General features: G+C 52.5%; 3 protein-coding genes across 3 annotated transcripts; 2 read left to right on the top strand and 1 right to left on the bottom strand.

Moving 5' to 3' along the window:
* Positions 1-2333: 2333 nt before the first annotated feature.
* AAFC00_006196 (uncharacterized protein) lies at positions 2334-6880 on the bottom strand (the record flags this gene model as incomplete). Its single annotated transcript, XM_069346108.1, has 3 exons — positions 2334-5449; positions 5621-6098; positions 6152-6880. The coding sequence occupies 3 exons, from the start codon at positions 6878-6880 to the stop codon at positions 2334-2336; spliced, it is 4323 nt and encodes a 1440-aa protein (XP_069197321.1).
* Positions 6881-7979: 1099 nt separating this feature from the next.
* On the top strand, positions 7980-10728 carry AAFC00_006195 (uncharacterized protein; the record flags this gene model as incomplete). The annotated part of the gene is made up of 5 exons (XM_069346107.1): positions 7980-8184; positions 8240-8352; positions 8404-8478; positions 8554-10581; positions 10642-10728. The coding sequence occupies 5 exons, from the start codon at positions 7980-7982 to the stop codon at positions 10726-10728; spliced, it is 2508 nt and encodes an 835-aa protein (XP_069197320.1).
* A 980-nt stretch (positions 10729-11708) lies between these two features.
* AAFC00_006194 (uncharacterized protein) lies at positions 11709-14573 on the top strand (the record flags this gene model as incomplete). Its single annotated transcript, XM_069346106.1, has 4 exons — positions 11709-11753; positions 11811-11841; positions 11898-11952; positions 12026-14573. The coding sequence occupies 4 exons, from the start codon at positions 11709-11711 to the stop codon at positions 14571-14573; spliced, it is 2679 nt and encodes an 892-aa protein (XP_069197319.1).
* Positions 14574-16145: the final 1572 nt, after the last annotated feature.

Raw genomic sequence — 16145 nt, 5'->3', positions numbered from 1 at the left:
CGCTAGTGCACTGCTAGCCCGCGGGAGAAGCAAAAGTCTAATTTTGATTGACCGGCAACCACCATTCGAGGCACACACCGTACCAGTCATCGCTCAGAGAGGACCTAGCAGAGAAAGCCACTAAGGGTAGCTTGGCGGCCGGCCTACCACTGAATCGAAGAGTCGTATGACAAGCTCCCCGCATCCGTGTTGCCGGACGGGCTTACCTTATTGGACTGTACTTGAAAGGTACTTGCATGTCGTGCATGCGAGGACCTGTCAAAGCGGCGCAGTCATGGAAAGAGGGAAAAAGCTTGAGACCCCTGTGCATGTCCTACCCAGCCAATGAAGACCTCTCGGTCCGAAGTGCCTGGCTGCCACGTGGTCTACAACCTTGGCCCCGTCGTGGCTTTTGTGGTTCATGACCCTTCTTTCCATTTATCCTCGCCTTCACTTACCCTGGTCAGCTACGTAACTTTCCGACCATGGAAGTATACGTAGTCCTAAAAAAGGTAAGCCAGCACTGGGGTGAACAATGTGCAGAGTAAGACAAAGCATCAGATGAACACCGAGTTGTCTCTGCCAGTCTTTCTCTCTCGCGACGGTCGTGTTTTTTCCCCTTCACACAATGCGTGAGGACAGTGAGTGGCGGGGACCAGAGCAGAGACCTAGCTTACATTATCTCTCTTCCTATCTTTGTTATCACCAATATCATTGTTGTTGTTGTTAACGATCTGCACATCAAACGTGCAAGGAGGATCAGCTTCTTCGGCATTGCCATACGTGGAGTTGGCAGTGACATACCGTACCGCCAATTAAGCCGAGGCTGGCCGAAGTCTAACCCACTTCCCTGCGTCGTCCTTACCGTGGTCCTCGGTTAAGCACAGCCCTATATCGCACATCCACGGTTCGACCTTCCGTACGGATAAATGCTCGAAGTGGAAGCGGCAGTTGCCGCACACTATTACCATACCATTACCGTAGAGATACACACACACATGCTCACATCACACAGAGGTACACACAGAAACATGCTACTGTGTGGACTCCAGGCTACGTGAGGACGATCGACTCTTCGCTTTTCCGTCTCTTCTCGACCCCTCGGCGCGATCTACGGAGAACCATAGAACGCAAGACCCAAAATTCCGCGACCGTGCCATTGAGCGGAAAAGTCGCCGCATCTGAAGCCTCTACCGTGCCTTAACCTTTCCTCCCTCTCTGCCTCTCCCGCCTACCCGTCCCATCCACGACTCAAGCAAGTAAGGTAAAGTAAACATAAACCCCTCGGAAGCACAACCCACTCCAAGGCACAAAAGGGGGGGGAGGGGGGGAACCCGCTCAGTAGTGATCAGCAGAAAAGACGCAGAAGAAACAGGGTTCATACGCCCAAGTCCGGTAAGTTTTTTTAGACTTGCGAGACCTCGTTGGATGTCGGAGAGGGCTCTAGGTTTGCGTTTGTTGCGTTTATTGCGTTTGTTGTTTCTTTGCTGTGGTCTGGTCGGCTTGCTGGACGGGTCTGGTTAGTGGCGCGGTTTTGGATGCGTGAGCTTTGGAATATTACTAGGGACGTACTGTATCTTGAAGTCCTCTTTTGATGAGGGCTGGCTAGGCGGGTACGGAATGAGTCGGTCGAGCTGCTTTAGGAACTCGTCTTGCTTTCAACGTATTGTTTTGTACAGAATAGCGGTGGTGGTAGGGTGGATAGAGTAAGGTAGGTATGAACAACGCAGCATGGCGAGCATGGGGTGTCGTTGGAGAGTATGGCATCTATCTATCTGAGATAGACGATGGTCTTGGACTCTTACTGTATCTCACAAAAGCTGTTCCATGCTGGCTGGTGGTTCCAATGATTGTATGATTTGTGACTATTGAAGAGGGAAGTTGCAGATTGAGAGGTCAACTCTGACTCTGACTCTGTTGCTGTTGGCTATATATCTGTTCTAAGCAAGATAAGATGCGGCTCGGTTTGTGATCAAGAGCATGTCAATGTCTGTGTATGTTTGTATGGGTACTGCTATTATATCTTTTATAAACGTGTGAGATATGTCCTCGACAGCGTCGCCTTGATTATGCCTGATCATGATATCGAGCAACATGTGGGCAGATGCAGCTCCTTCCTCCAGTAGATTTGGTCTTCCTCGTCCAACTTAACGTTCAAACCTTCGTACCGAAACAAACAGATGTCGTAGAGAAGAAAAAGGATAATGCAAGTTATTGTACAAGCTGTGAAATGACAGAATACCAGTGCTATGCCTTTTGATCCCGAATAGTTCCGCACAGAAAACGCCAGTCATGAAACTCGTCCTTTAACAATAGATGAACCGACCAAACGGACAAAACGCCGGTCACAACCACTAGTATGCGGGCGGGCCGTATGGAATCGGCCGACCGTATTCGTCGATATATTGGACTCTTTCTCTTCTCGGATCGTATGGCAGCTCCGTTGGAGGTCTGCCGTAATCATGCTCTGCTGGCGGTGGCCAACCATACTCAGGCCCAGACTGAGGTGCTGGTGGAGGTGCGGAGGCGTACGGATGGCCGTGATGTTGCGGCATCACGGGAACTGCGGCGTTCACAGCAGGGGCAGCAGCGACATGCCCATGAGGATGTGCTTGGTGAGGCTGTGGGTATTCGTACATGGGCGGAGGACCACGGTCGTACAGGGGTCTCTCGACGACTCTGACCACTTCGACCGTACGACCATACTGATCCACGTATCTGACTTCCTCACGTGGAGGAGGCGCATATTGGATCGGACGACCGTACTCGTCCACGTATTGAACTCGCTCCCTTGGCTCGTAACGATACGGATCCGCAGGTGGCATCGGCTGACCATATTGATCAAGAGGAATGTTGCTATAGCCTGCGGCATCTGCATGTTGGCTTCTACCACGAGTCCGGTCTATTAATTGAGTCGGCGAGACAGCAGGTACCAAGCCGGGATGTTGTGCGAGACTGGTCGACGAATAGTCGCCACCAGTCGCTGGTGCAGTCCTTATCACTTGTGTGTAATCCTCTTCTGGTTCCGTGGGTTCCTCGCGGTCACTCATGCCGGCGCCGCTTCTCCTGTTCCTGCCCTTTTTCTCATCACGATCGCCACGTTCTTTCTTGCTATGCCGCTTATCCTTTTCCTGCGAATGTCGGCGACGCGATTGAGCACTGTGTTTCGCAGCTGGATCGTCCGGGTGGTATGCCGCCCTCTGATTCCTTGCGGGTGTAGCCTCAATCGTGCTCGGGGCCGATCGTATATCGTTCGCAACAGCGTTGACCGATCCAAGAGACGCGGAAGGGGTGAGATTGAGCGCAGGCGCCAGTTTACTCAATGCTGCTAGCGTCTCAGGCGTCAATACGGATGGGTCGAGCACGGAGGTTTTCGGGGTAGGATTGCCATTACTAGCTGCTCCACTCTGTAATTGACGACCATGAGACGTATAGGCAGGAGTGCTAATGAAAGCGGGACGACGAGGATCGTATTCGTCTTCGCCCGCTTCGGGTAGATCAGACTGCTCTGCCTCTTCATGTTCGACAGCAACTTGTCGACTACGCTTATTGTTTTTCTTTTTCTTTTCCTTCTTGTTGAATTTGTTATAACGGCCAGGGCCATTGTCTGAATCGAGCGAAGCAACTTCTCGTGCAGCGATCTTGCCGATCCGTGGCAGTGGATGCGGAAACACGGCTGGGAAAACAGCAGCAATTATCGCCAATTTGTCGTCATCCATGCCAATAGCCGACACAAGGCCACTGATCTGGACCTCATCGGCCATTTCAATCATGTCTTCCTTCCAATCCACGGAGTCTGCGTCTTGACCGATGAGATGAACTGTCTTGAAATGGGTGATGAGTGATGAGATGCTGTAGCTCTTATTGTCGGCAAGCCGGTGGTGATAAGGCTTATACGCAGTCGATCCAAGTGACGCCGATATGCAAGTCTTGCACGCCAGAGGGTGGGCATCCTTGATGGGGCGCATCAAGATGTGATTTGCCAGGGCATCGGTGAAGAGATCCAGAGATGGTTCAATGGTATACCGAGCTTTGAAAGCCTTGATTACATGTAGAAGAACAGTCTGCATCTTGATGCTTTCCACCATGCTTTTGACACCAGCGATGCCGTCCCAGATTTTTCTGGCCACTTTGGCTATTTTATCCAAGTGTTCCTGGTACTGGTCCATGGAAGAAGGCAACGTGGGGTGTGAGGCGTCTGTCTGAGCGCTAATTTGTTGCGGCTGCTGCGCAGAATATGACAAGGAGCGTCCAGGATCGTGAACTTGAGTGTGGATTCCAGCTGGAAGAGCAGGCGCTGCTTCTTGTCGATTCAAAGCGACATACAGTTGTTCGATTTGCCCGGGCATCAAGCTCGACAAAGCCGCTGTTGGAGCTACATACGGCAGGTATTGCGAGTCTGAGCCTGAAGGATGTGAGCGAGCTCCGTTTAGTGCGCCTGCAGTATATGCAGTAGCTGAGTTTGAAGCAGTCCTATCGGGTAGTGTTGGATCGGCATCGCCAATTGTAGGAATGAAAGGCGGATCATCAGGCCAGTCAGCAGTTTGCCAATGGACAACGATGTTGCCCTGACTGAAGTCACTAGTGTGCTTTGCGCCAAAGTGCTGTATCAGGCCTTCGAACGCATAACCTTTGGTGATGCCCTCGCATTCTGCACACATGAAAAGTTCGCGACAGTGCCGTTCCGTCAGGGTTTTGACCTTGTTATCAAACAGCCATCGCATATTTTCCAGTGAGATGAAAGCAGGATCCGAGGGACTTCGAGGCCCTTCATGATTTTCCTGGTCCTTGGGGGTATTTCTCTCAACGTGTTTATTGCGAGCATAGAGTAAGACTTCAACCGCGAACGCTGGAGCGGTGTCACGGGTGAGGCCTTTCCCATCGTTCCACTTTGCTCGGATGAACTCTTCGGCCAGCTTGCCAAGCTTCTTGCGGATCGGTCCCTGTTGGTGCTCCCATTGTCGCTCTGCAGCTTCATTTGCGCTTTTGGAGTAAGCATCGCGATAAGAAGGATCCGGTATGGTTGCCTGCAAAGCACGCAGCTGTTCCCCACGTTGGTACTCTATTTGTTCAGCAGCATCTCGTTGCATATACAATCGTGGCTTTAAAACCTCCCATGCCTGGTCAATGAGAGGAGTGACAATCTGCAGAGCCGCTCGGAAGGATTCCATATGTTGTAGGACATTCGGCATCAGAGGAGGGTAGAACTCTTCGTAAGCTCGACGTTCGATGTCGGCTTTTCTTGCTGCCCTCGCCTCTTCGACCTCCCTCGGATTCCTCGGCGGGCGATATGCAGGAGCTTGTGGTTTGTTCAGTTGGCTTTGCTGACTTTGCGCGGGATACTGTTGAAGCGTCGAGCCGTTCTGACGACCGGACAATGGGACAACAGATGGCTCTGCTGAACTGGCTGAAACCGCTGGAGATGTTGGAGTGACAGCTGCTACTACCCTGGCTGGTAATGGATGTTTCACTGTAGAGCGACAATCAATACTTGCGACGGCGCACTTATGAGATGGTATAGGTGCAAGCGAAACCACCGACAGTTCTAGAAGCATGACAGAGACGATACGATAGTTCTTCGAAATAATGCAGCCAGTGGCCGAAAATGCAATAATGAAGGCACCAGTTGGTGAAGACTTACTTGGTTGCGAAGAGAGTACTGGAAGCGAAGTACCGCTTGACGACGATACAGCCGCAGACGCTGCAGTTGGAACTGCAGGAGAAGCTGCAGCAGGTGACGGGTGACTTACTGGTGCTGGACGAGTAGAAACAGGACGGAAATACTCCCTTAAAGTTGTGGCAGGATGGGAGCCTGGAGGCTGCAGGGCCTCCCATCTTTCCCAGCGAGCAGCGTCTGCCATCTGCTGCTTGCCATTTAGAGGCAAGCCTTTGACCCACTCTTCTGCCGCAGCCTCGCCAAATTCTTTGGCTTCTCTGTATTCACCCTGCAGCTCCTGCACGTGTTTTCGGAAATAGACCTTGAACATAGCACCCCTCGAAGCTCCGACTGGATTAGCTTGCAATGTAGTGGCTGGGATGTAATGCGAATCGTGAGTTCGGAAGGCATGGGGTAGACCAGCACGCAGCGGTGCAGCAGCGGACTGTAGGATGGCGGTATCCTGTCTGTTGTTAGCAGCAGATACAGTGGTTGCGGGTAACGAATAGGTGGCACCTTGAGCGACATGGCTTCAAAACATTGCCCGCATATGCGAGTGCTGAATGACCATATGATGCGAACACCATGCGGACCAGGACCGGCATCGAAAGGAGTCCTAGCATTCAGTGGTGCCGTGGGTGGGTGTCCACAGATCTCGCAATATTTACCTCCAAGCAGTTGAAACATTTGCATCTCACTAAATCCTGCTAGCGGACGAGGCAGATTCGGAGCGAAGACTTTCCTGGCAGATGTCCATATGGCATCAAAGTCCATGAGCTTGAGACCCGAGCGCCCAGGGGGAAGAGCAGCGCTCATGCTGGCAGCTACAGACGTGAGATAGATGTAGAAGCCTTTGTTAACTCGCAAGCAAGAACTTAGGCTATCTGGAGGGAGATGAAGAAAGATGTACTGCCAGAGTTCAGCAGGTAGGCCAACTGTCCCCGAAACAGCTGTGGAAAAGTAGTGTTCTGGGACAGTAACGCTCTTGTTCCTCTTCTGAGCGAGCTCAGGTTCACTATGATCAAGACTGTGCTTTCGCTTGCGCGTAACAGCAGTTGAAGAGGTAGTAGCACGATCCGGACTGTCGGGAGAGCTTTCATCCATCGGCATGGGGTCTGAGCCGGGCGAAGCTGGCCCACTGCCATCTGAGGCGACCTTGTCATGTGGAACTTGAACTTGAACTTCTACTTCCCCTTCCTCACCGTAAAAGTCCGACGAATCGGATGGTGCGGGTGATTGGCTCATGCTCACCTCTTCAAGATCACCGAAGATCGCTACTCGCGCGAACCTGTGTTACAGGTTCAAACTCGGGCGGAAGAGACAGAAATGATAAAGAGGAGTGTGATGATGATGATGGATATGACGATGGATATGACAACAGCGGGGAATGTGGCAGAGCAAGGGAAAGCAGAACAAGCAAGCAACTCGAGAGACTCGAACCAACTACTTGATTTTTCTCGTGCCGGCAAAGGTCTGACGAAAGGAAGCGAGAAGAGAAGAAGAGGATAAGGAAGTACGGAGACGCGCACGGAACGAGTGCATGCGGAAGGTGTTGACCCGCAAGCAAGCTGAGCATACCACCTGACAAGATTCGACTATGATCAGATGACAAAGGTCAACGAACGCGAGCGACGGACAGTGGTCAGTAGAATAGGTAGGGTAGGGTAAGGTAAGGTGAGGCAAGTAGGTATGTAGACCAGGCTCGCGAGGCAAAGAGCGACAAGGAATTAAGCTCTTTCGAGGGAGTCAGTCGCAAAGTGCGGGCGCGGCGGACAGGCTGGAGCGGATTTGAGCAAGCTCGAGGAGTAAAAGGATTAATCACAGTAAAACGAGTAGCGAAACACAAACAAAACAAACACTGTACTCCGTGTAAGGCTCAGGTAAGGCTCAGGTACCTTTTAAGGTAAGTTATGCCGCAAAGCAATGACGAAGCCAAGTGTGGCAGGGCAAGCTGGTACTGTATGGCGACCGGCCGAGATGCAGCAATGCTGTGTCCTGCTGCTGCTGCTGCTGCTGCTGCAGTGGTGCGAGGAGGTCTGTTCTGTGGCTGTGGCTATGGCTGTGAGGTCGTTCGTATACTGCTACACTCTGTCTTAATTACGTCGTGTTCATTACAACTTCCACGGACTCTACTGTACTCTCGAATGCTCCATCTTAGCTCCCACCTTTACTGAATCTATATTGCGAAGCTTCTGAATACATCATCTCCTCCCAACTAGACCAATTTCCCAATTAGATTGATCTGGTATCCTCTTCTTATTATTGCGACCATATTCCACCAACCCCTCCACATCGCGTTGCCCTACACACCTCGATTGGCTGAACCTCTGTTGACACAGCAGCCATGGCAACACTAAACCTGTCCAGCAATGGACCTTCCATCAATGCCAGCTACAAGAAGGTCGTCGACTCTCCACTCCCTTCGGGCGCCGCAGCTTCCTCTGCGACTTATGGCCAATGGGCCGTCTTTACCGTCCAGGCACCACTTATGAGCGCTTTCCAGCAGGACTCGGGAAAGGAGAGCGTGCTCAAGGTGCAAACCACAGGAGGTCGGTGTCTCTCGCCATAGTGTATGTGGCCTTGCCGGACTAATCTGCGATACAGAGGGTGAATTGGTTGATCTCATAGACGAGTTCTCCGATGGCCGAGTGCAGTTCGGATTCGTCAAGGTCAAGGACCCCAACACAGGCTTGCCCAAGAACGTCCTGATAGCATGGGTAAGATGAGGCCTGACCATGACGTACAATTCAATGCTGACCCGGGTCCAGTGTGGTGAGGGCGTACCGGAGAGAACCAAAGGCTACTTCAACACACATCTCGCTGCCGTCACGAAGCTCTTACACGTACGTTGGTGTCGCCGCTGCTCTCTCTGCCGCTGCGCCGTCAGGCATCAACATGAAATGCTCACATAAGTCCAGGGGTACCACGTGCAAATCACAGCACGCTCAGACAGCGACCTCACCCCCGAGGGTATCGTTCAGAAGGTCTCCGATTCTTCCGGTGCAAAGTATGGTGGAGGTTCGACGCCTGCTCCCGCAAGCTCATCGAGCGCTGCACCGCCTCCAATCGCCACCAAGCCCGTCTTCATGCCGACACGTTCCTCTGCCACGGGCGGCTTCAATCCTCTTGGCTCGAAGCCTCGCGCCGCCGCCGCCTCCGCCTCTGGACCCACTGACGATGACGGCTGGGGCCAAGACGCGCCTCAGGTCACCAGATCTCAGCTCGAGAAGGTTGCCCCAGCATACAAGCCCACAAAGGTCGACATGGCAGAGCTCACTGGCCAGAAGCAGGAGCCGTCGCGTTTCCAGCCTCCTTCTCCTCCTCGCAACAACGGGCCCAGCGATGTCGTAAAGGGGGGTTACCAACCAATCGGCAAGATCGACATTGCTGCCATCAGGAGACAAGCACAAGAGCAAGGCAACACTGTTGACGACAGACCAGCTCCGGTCAAGGGATCCTATGAGCCCATTGGAAAAGTGGACATTGCTGCTATCCGCGCCAAAGCTGGTGGTCCATCTGCAGCCGCGCCTGCTCCCATCGCTGCACAGCAGTCTGGGGAACAGGATGCACCGCCAAAGTCTCTTGCCGAGCGTTCTGCCGCCTTCAGCCAGTCCGAGCGCATCACTTCTCTGCCAAAGCCCAAGGTCGCCAATCGATTCGGATCCAGCGCAAGCACTTTCGCCGGTACCAAGCCACCAGCTCCTGGCGGCTTCGAGGCCAAGCCGCTCGCGACCTCTGCTCCAATCGGTGCTGCAGACAAGAACTTTGCTGCTCAGGGCGGCAAGACTCCTGCTCAACTCTGGGCCGAGAGAAAAGCTCGTGAGCGTGGCATGAGTGCTTCGGGAGATGCTGCACCCCCATCCAGCAGTGGCGCACCCGCCCCTGCCTCACCCATCAACGCGCAGCAAAGCGGCGGCTGGCAGAGTGGTTATAGTGGAAAGAAGTGGGGCGATGTTGCAGTCAACCGCACTGGTGCTAGTAACATTAGTGCTCAAAGGACTGGTGCTAGCAATGCTGATGCTCAGAATGAAGAGGCTCACGAGGAGTCAGAAGTGCCCAGCGGTGGGGTGAGTGCCATCCGCGATCGCTTCAAGAACGCTGCGCCAATGGGTGCAGCCAGCGGTGCTTCTGAGGAACACAACGACTTCGCTTCGCCCCACCCTCCCCCAATGGACCTCTCAAGCAAGCCAAATGCTGGAGCTGCTCGCGGCGTTCCTATGCCAGGATTGCCTCAGCATCCGGCAGCATCTGAGGCACCTGAGGATTATCCTGAAGATGAGCATGTCAACATTCCACCTCCACCCCCGCAGGTCCCACGATCGCCCTCTCCTGAACCAGACGAAGACTTTGCTCCTAGCAGCCCTGTCAGAATAGTCATGCCAGTCGCCCGTAGCGCGGAGCCAGCCCCGATGGCTCCTGCTGAAGAGCATGAGCCGCCTATGCCCGCTGCTTCCATTGCTGCCGCAGTGGAATCGCATACAGAAGCGGAGCCAGAACCTCAGATCGGAGCAGAAGATCCCGCTCGTGCTGCGAGCGCAGCTGTCGCTGGTCCTGGCGCTGCTACTGCAGATCCAGGCGCGGCTGTCAATGGTAAGCGTGCGCTCGTGCAGTACGACTACGAAAAGGCCGAGGACAACGAGATTGAGCTCCGCGAGGGAGATTATGTCACGAACATTGACATGGTGGACGAAGATTGGTGGATGGGTCAGAACTCTCGAGGCGAGACCGGTCTGTTCCCAAGCAACTATGTCGAGATCATCGAGGACGATGAGACTGGTGCTGGCGCTGGATCTGCTCCACCTGCCCCATCACAGTACGAGGAGTCCGAACCCGCCGCTCCCGCCGCTGCGGGGGCTGCTGGCAAGACCGCTGTTGCCCAGTACGATTATGAAGCCACCGAGGACAACGAGCTTAGCTTCCCTGACGGTGCCACAATCACCAACATTGTAAGTACAGCTCTTTGCACGAGAAACTTTCGAATCTAGTGACGCTAACAATCGGGATAGGAATTCCCCGATGAAGACTGGTGGCTTGGAGAATTCAACGGAAAGCAAGGTCTTTTCCCTGCCAACTACGTTGAATTGAACAACTAAACACAAGTATCGTCTATAGGTGGGCTCGGTACAGGAGTGTGGACAAACCCGAAATAGAGTGAACAAGAAGGGCTCATGTATCACAAGACTACAAAGTGAAGGCATTCACGCCTTGTTTAAAATAGGAAGCCACGTGCTCATACTTTGGCTCGAAAGTCCATTGGATATCTGAATTATCATGACTATCGTGATATGTCCCATATCTGTCAAAGAAAATGCCAATCCAGCGCCATGGATTTGTCATGTCTTCGCCGTGCTAGGTGACGAGGTATGTGATTCAGGCCCTGCGATGTCTACAATAATGCCACCGCCGCACGATGATGGCCTTGAAAGGTGCTTGGAGAGGTGCCGAGAACTTCCTACAGCGTACCCGAGTACAAGGATACAGGTACCTCGAGAGACCTAAAGTCAGGTACCTTAAGTAAGGTACCAAGTCTTGAAGGTACAGTACCTGCACCTTATTATCATGACAATCTAGGCACCTGTAGGCAGATCGATACACGTACTGTAACTTCATGACAAAGTACCTCAGGGTGGCTCACTGTCGACCCTGATGAAGATGCACCACATCAGAGACCAGTACCGACACAAGGTCAGATCATGCCAAGCTTCCCCACACGATCCTCACTCTGCACCGCGAAGGCGTGCATCGGCCTTCACATCGGCCTTCCCCCCTTCCAAATTTGAGTCTAAAGAGCGTACGCATTAGCACATTAATTGCTCGCCTTCTCGTCTACCCATCGTTACTCCCCACTAACGACCTCGGTACACAGCGCGTGTACGAGTATCGGCGCGGGACACTTCGCTTGTGCTACTCGATATCAGTCACCCCTAGTGCTTTCTCTGTGTCTGTGCCTGCCTGTGTGACAACACTGCCCTATCTTACGTTATACAAAACATCAGCCTCAGGGCTGCCCTATCCCAAAATTATCCGGTCAGGAGGTGATGCCCAACTGGACCACCACGGAGCATGAGACGAGATGGTATTGCGGAGGTGCTCAATTTGTGATCAGAACTTCACCAAGGTTGGCAGATAAGCCCGCGTGCCGTGCTGTTGTTCATCTCGCTGACCTTTCGACCAGGCCGAACATTTCTTACGCCACAAGCGATCACGTAGGCTCCACCGTGTCTGAGTGACATTTCGGGACTTTGACTGACCCAGATTTTAGATACCGGTGAACGTCCGTATGAATGTCCCATTTGCAAGAAACGTTTTTCACGAAGGTAATAGATGTGAAATACTGCCACTCGATTGGTTTCGCCTTTGAGGTGATGCTAACTTTTGTGGTGACGGTAGCGACGTGCTTTTCCGGCACAGTAAGCTACACACCGAGCAAGGTGGCGATGACAGGCCCAGGAAGCAATCAACCAATGGCCAACAGTATGATGCAGCATCAGCAGCAACAGCACCAACCCCACCTCAGAAGGATAACCAGGATGTCCTTTCGAACGAGCGAAATGACCGCCCTGAGCGGGTGAGCAACACGAACATGATAGCGCCGCCAGCATTCGAGTCTTCGCACACGGATCAGATCAGCCACCTCTCCATCCCGGACATGCCCCTTGGTCATATGGAGTACGAAATGTCCACAGCACAGCAAAGCTCAATCTCGCATGTCTCCACAGGGCACGCGTATGAGACCACGACATATGGTCAAATGCCTGGATTTCCTAGCTCCTTGAATGGTCAAATGTCGGGACAAGTCTATGATCCTCAATTGGTCACTATGGACTCTCGTATGACACGCAGTGACATGATGCCAAATCACTATGGTCAGGCTACAAGTGTGACTAATCCGGAGAACCAGTCGCCTGATATGCTCCAATACTGGCTTGCTCAAGCAGACGACAATTTTTCTTATGCTGCACTCAATTTCTTGGAACCTCCGGAAGACTTGTATAATAGTACCAATGTGAGCACGTCGATGCAGCCACCCCTGCACCCTGCAGTCTCAGAAGTGAGTGATGGAACGACCTCGACAAGCAATATACCAAATGAGCGCTTCGGCCGTGTGGAGGCTTGTTGGCATCCTGTGTCTAGCGGAGCGCGATTTTTTGGTCCTAATTTCTGGGATGATGTTATCACAAGTCCCGGGCCAAACATATTCATGCTTCCGAGCGCTGCAGGTTCAATTCCTGCTCCACACAGACGGGACAGCCGATGGGGCATAAGTTCGGAATTGAAGCAAAGACTCGAGGCAGAATTCGGTGTTTCCAACCCCACCGCGACATCTGGACCTGGCAACAGCAGCAGCTTCCCAAGGCCCAAAGACTCTGGTGTTCCACCTCCAGAAGTTCTAGAAATCTGTCTCGATGCTTACTTTCGTCGATTTCATCCATTAGCACCCTTTATCCACATTGCCACCTTTAGCGCGAATTCGACTCCATTGCCCTTGTTATATGCGATGTGTCTGCTCGGTCTCAGCTCCGTCAAAATGGGGGGAAACTATATAAAGCACGCTTTCCGGACGATTCTGCGTCGCGTGATGAAGGACCTTGCCTTAGATGCCGTCTCAGACGCAAATGTCGGACGGCGACTGTCCACCTATGCGGCAGGATGCTTGACTTTGAGTCTGGCTGCGCTGTCTGGAGATCATGAACAAATCACGCACGCACAATCTCTACATACGGCACTCTTAGCACAGGCACAGACGCAAGGCCTGTTCGCCGTTGATGAGGTTCGAGTTCAGGGTACCTTTGCCAGATCGACCTCGAGAGATGACCATTGGCAAGCGTGGGGACGCCTGGATTCGGTCAAGCGGCTTACCATCTGCCTACTCAGCAACGATTGGTGGTATTCAGCATACTTTTCAAGAAGCCCCATTGTGCGCCCGGAAGGCATACAAGTTTGCATACCATCCGACAATGCTGTTTTCCGAGCCGATTCACCCGATAGATGGGAACAGCTCATGATGACAGACAAATACAGGCTGACATTCCCCGTCCTGCGACCCCGAACCTTGGTCTTAGAGGGGTCGCTTGAAATGATCACTGGCATGAGTCCTCCATTACATGGCTTTGGGCAATACGCTCTACTGTCCATTATCAAACTCTGGCAATGCGATACCCAATGCAGACACTTTCTCATATCAGATGACTGGGACAGGCATGATCATCTGATCCCTTGGTGTTCATACGACGATGATATGCGGGGCAGATCGCTGATCCATGTTGTCCTGGCGCTTGCACCTATGCTAACCTCAAGGCCTGAGCTTGCGGATCTGAACGCGCTGGTGCTGTGGCATAACATTTGCATGACACTGAACGCCAATATTCACATATTCGAACTTGCGGCAGGTCGAAGCGGCGCTGAACCTGCGACTAAGGCATTGGCCGACATTACGGAATGGACCCAGACCTCTTCCGCCCGGCGAGCGTGCGTCCATGCAGCGCAGATACTGAAACTACTTCACAATCGTAAAGTCTCGGAACCTATTACTATTGATACAGTGACTGCAATTTTCCATGCGGCCCTCGTGCTGGGACTGTTCCTTTTCGTTCGGCCTGAAAGCGAAATCACAAAATGCGACGTCGTTTTTGATGTCTCGGAAGACGTGAACTGGGTAGCTGTCGGAGCCGCGGGTATGTCGGGGAAAAACGAGACGTGGAACAGCAGCTCGACCACAGCGGCGAGGAACGCCGATATGTCAGAGCCTGCAACAATTTTCATTGAACGGGGAGGGGCAGTGTCCCTCGCGGGCTCAGTCATTGCCAATGGCTATCTGGCCGCAAGGCGGACATTCTTGGATTTTGCGCATGTAATGGACGAGATGGGCATGTGGAAGCCGAGAAGCCTGTCGAGGATATTGCACATAATGAGCGATGTTCTAGAAGGCCCCAACTGATCGGGCCCGCAGGACCATCGGAAAGGCTCATCATGGTCAAAGCAGTCGATCGATTCCGCGTATGACTTGGCGTCATGAAATGAACAGTGCCGGTCATTGCGGCTAGTCCTGGTCTAGACTTTTTATGTCGATAGTGCAGTCCGCACACATCCATGATATTGAGTACATGTATATAACATGCATCATAGGTGGAGCCGCGAGGATCCAAGGCTTCGCGCATGCGACAGGACAACAGGATTTGCTGATGCCAGGCAGCACTCACAGTGTTCCGTATCTTGGATAAAGATAATGCAAACATGACCTCGGCGGAATGGATCTACTCACATAACATAGAACCCACATATCTCCGCATAGTCAAAATTTGGTTGCGAACATTGTCATTGGAGTATACTTTCAGCACAAGATACTAACGTGCAAATGCTTTTATTGTACAATCTATTACTGTAGTTCTTGCGACCAACGTTCACTGCCTTGACTTTCTGCTCTGATGATATGTCAGACACAGAGTCGGTTCGGCCATTGACCTCTTTCTACCTGGCAATTTGCCTATTCCGGTGTGCTCAATGTATTCTACCAGAGTGCTACCGGAGGAATTCGCTGAGGTGGCAAACCTAGACGGGTCTGAGCGACTTGATGATCTCGTGGCTTTCTTTCCATAGTGTTTCAGGAGCCTGCAGGATCGCAAAACTGTTTCCCTTATGGGTTTATGGTAAGTGGTAACTCAGTGGAATCACTGGTCGGAATGCTTAGTTGCGGGGCTTTATGCATCAAACCTGCAGGGGGTGAGCTGATGTGTTACCTACTTCGCCAGACCTTAGACACACGATTGGCTTGACCTACGGTTTAGGCAACATGCACGAACCCGAATGGAGCTAATTTCTGACCAGCTTCTGTGGTGCTGTTGAACACCGTACCATGTTTTCTTCACCGTTCATCGAAGACATGTGATTGACTTTCATGCACGCTTTCGTGGTGCGACACCCCCGACCTTCAGCCTACTCGTGCCAATCTCGCTGTTCAGTGAGATACAGGGATTCGACAATCGCCTCAACCAAAGCCTCAGTAAAGAGACGGCCTCGGGTCCTGCTCAATGCGCATTCCGGGAGTGACCCCGCCATAGCCACGCCTCCGGTAAATACGAAATTCATATGCAGATGCAGGAAAGTCGAGGCGTGCACAACGCGACGCTACAGGCTTCAAATGGACTTTCTATGATCCAGCCACAGCTACTTATCTGAGGCATGCGGCTGAGGAGGAGACATTCCGCTAACGGTATAAGCGGGTGTCCTGTGAGATCTTATAGGATACTCACCATGCAGCTCAGTCTTCTTGCATAGACGACACCAACACCCATCGCCCCCACCTCAGCGCGAGTGTTCATGGCACTGGACAGTGAGGACCATGCACGCTGAACCCTGTCGGTGTGTTCTTACCTCTGACAAATTATCACGTTCATGTGTTGCTTACACAGTCAAGCCTTTCCACTCCCAACCGGTGTCGAGTTGAGTGATTCGAGGCTGTGAATCTGAGACGTCTTCTGTCCATGTTGATGTCGTTCAACTGCAATTCAGT

Source organism: Neodothiora populina (assembly GCF_041146345.1).
Source record: "Neodothiora populina strain CPC 39397 chromosome Unknown canker_contig_7, whole genome shotgun sequence".
NCBI classification, from domain to species: Eukaryota; Fungi; Ascomycota; class Dothideomycetes; order Dothideales; family Dothioraceae; genus Neodothiora; species Neodothiora populina.
Note: the sequence above shows the minus strand (reverse complement) of the source record. Positions and strands in the feature narration are given on the sequence as shown.